At 49.3% G+C, this 2529-nt stretch overlaps 1 protein-coding gene across 1 annotated transcript in view; it reads right to left on the bottom strand.

The window, feature by feature from the left end:
- Positions 1-2079, bottom strand: part of ERCC6L (ERCC excision repair 6 like, spindle assembly checkpoint helicase) — a 20335-nt gene extending 18256 nt beyond the window's left edge. The window contains exon 1 of the mRNA XM_031035971.2: positions 1944-2079. Coding sequence (XP_030891831.1) covers positions 1944-2011 — 68 coding nt within the window. The 5' untranslated portion in view covers positions 2012-2079. The remainder of the gene's footprint in view (positions 1-1943) is intronic.
- Positions 2080-2529: the final 450 nt, after the last annotated feature.

The following is a 2529-nucleotide window of genomic DNA, read 5'->3' as shown; positions in this document are numbered from 1 at the left end:
GGGAGTGAGAGCAAGGAAGAGGCAAGTGCCCATGTGAGAGGGGGTGTCGGGAAAATCAGTGCACAGGCTTGCTCAGGGAAAGGAGGGGGGAGCTGAAAGGCTTAATCCTTACTCTCCCCCTTTTCCAAATTGAGGCTCAGAACAGTCAAGTGACTCATTTGAGGTTTCCCAGCTAGCAGGTGACAGAGCCATCATTTGAACCCCAAATGGCCCAACTCCAAAGCTCGTACGCTACCACACCACACTGCCTCACTGTTTTCCCCAACTCTTCTCTAAACAAGTCATGTAACACAGTCCAAAGATATGATTTGACTCCTCTGTAAGGAAACCTTCTCGCTTTTAACGGCCTAAAAGCATACTTTTATTGAAAGGGAGACAGAACTATTTCACTGCCCCAATTTATATCTTTGTACTACATTAAAATTTAAAACTTCTGTGCATCAAAGGACACCACCAACAGAGTGAAAAGGCAACCTACAAAACGGGAGAAAATATCTGCAAACCATATATCTGATACGAGTTAATATCCAGAATATATGAAGAAAAAACAACCCACCTGACTAAAAAATGGGCAAAGGACTTGAATGGACATTTCTCCAAAGATATACAAATGGCCAAAAGGTGCATGAAAAGATGCTCAACGTCACTAATCATTAGAGAAATGCAAAAAAAAAAAAATCCCAATGAGATACCACTTCATTATCATTAGAATGGCTAGGAACAACAACCACAACAAAACCAGAATGTAACAAGCGTAGACACTGGAGGAGGGAACATAAAATGGTGCAGCTGCCATAAAAGACCCTAGAAAAGTTAAACATAGAATTACCATGTGATCCAGCAATCCCACTTCTGGCTAGATATCCAAAAGAATTGAAAGCAGGATCTCCAAGAGATATTTGCAAACCCATGTTCAAAGCAGCTCTGTTCACAATAGTCAAGAGATGAAAGCAACCCAAGTGTCCATCACGGACAAATGGATAAACAAAATGTGACATGTGCACACAATGGAATATTATTCAGTCCTAAAAAGGAAGGAAATCGTGTCACATGACGCAGTATGGATGAACCTTGATGAAATTATGCTACGTGAAATAAACCAGTCCCCAAAAGACAAATACTGTATGATTCCACTCGTAGGAGGTCCCTAGAGTCAAATTCACGGGGGACAGAAAGTAGAATGATGCTTACCAGGACCGGGGGAGCGGGGAGTGAGGAGTTAACAGGCAGTTTTAGTTTTGCAAGATGAAGAGTTCTGGAGATGGACGGGGTGATGCTTTAACAACAGTACTAATGTATCTAATACCACTGAACGGTACGCTTAAGAATGGTGACGGCGGTAAATTTGACCTTGTGTCTACTTTATCGCAACTTAAAAGTTTAAATCTCATTCGCACATCACCCTATCCCCCACCCTTAGCCATATGGTGAACGCTCACTCGTTCTTCCACACAATGTCTCCTCCCCTCGTGAAGACGACCCTTGTAGTTGGCCATTTCCTCCTTTATCCCCTTACTATTCCTTGCCCGTTATACCTCTTGCAGCACTTATCAAACATTATGGCGATCGATTATTAGTTTACCTATCCCTTTCCACGACCTAGTGATAAGCAATTTGGGGGTGGGGGCAGGGTCAATGTTTTCCTCATCTCTGTAACCCCCAGGCCCGGTGTTTGGTACTGTAAAGACTCAAGAAAGGCTTGATCAGTGGAAGTTCTGGCTTTCAAGAGAGCTATTTGGCCAAAAAAGGGGGGCATCGGGAGGCTCCCCAGGCTTTCGATTTAGAAATCCGAGCAGATTCCCACGCCCTACTCGGAGAACGCGAGGGCGCCTCTCACCAGGCTCCACCGCAGCAGTCTGGGCCGCTGGGAGGGTCCGAGGGCTTCCCACCCCCACTCCCGGCCCGGGCCTGCGAGCTCGACCCGCCCAGAGGCCCAGACATACCTCTGGTAAAGGGCGGCCTGCTCTGGGCTTAAGGCCGCGGCTTCCGCAGACCCCCGCGACGCCTCCATGACCCCGAGCTTGCGTACCAGGGAAGCCAGCCGGCGATTGAATTTCGCTCGCTCCCGCCCTGCGCATGCGCCGTGCGCCTGGAGGCGAGGCAGGGCCAACTGCCGGCCTCCGGGCTGGCCAATCGCAGCGCCGCGCTCCGCGAAGAGCCTGAGCCCGCCCACGAAGGTCGCGCGCCTGCGCCTAAGAGGCGGCCGCAGGCCCAGCGGAGCGGGGTGGGCTCGTCTCCTCTTGTCTCTCGCGTTTTCAGTCCAGTCCAAACCGTGCTTCTGCACGCTCTCCTCGTGAGTGAGGGAAAATGCCTGATATGACCTCAGTCATTTTAGTGGCCCCCAGAGACCTTCTCCATAGCCTGCTCCCCCAAATACCCTCCATTCCATGCTCTCCATTGCCTGGCGCAGAGCACGCTTTGAATTCAAACACCCTGGGAGCCATGGCCCCCGTGACTTAAACTCACACTGAAGAAGGGTCTACAAGAGTCAAGCCAAAGCTCTCATTTAAGAAATTAGTAGTGCTGTAA

This window comes from Leptonychotes weddellii, chromosome X (genome assembly GCF_054177405.1).
Source record: "Leptonychotes weddellii isolate Sample4059 chromosome X, ASM5417740v2, whole genome shotgun sequence".
NCBI lineage: Eukaryota > Metazoa > Chordata > Mammalia > Carnivora > Phocidae > Leptonychotes > Leptonychotes weddellii.
The sequence above is the reverse complement of the archived record's forward strand: the minus strand, read 5'-3'. Positions and strand labels throughout refer to the sequence as shown.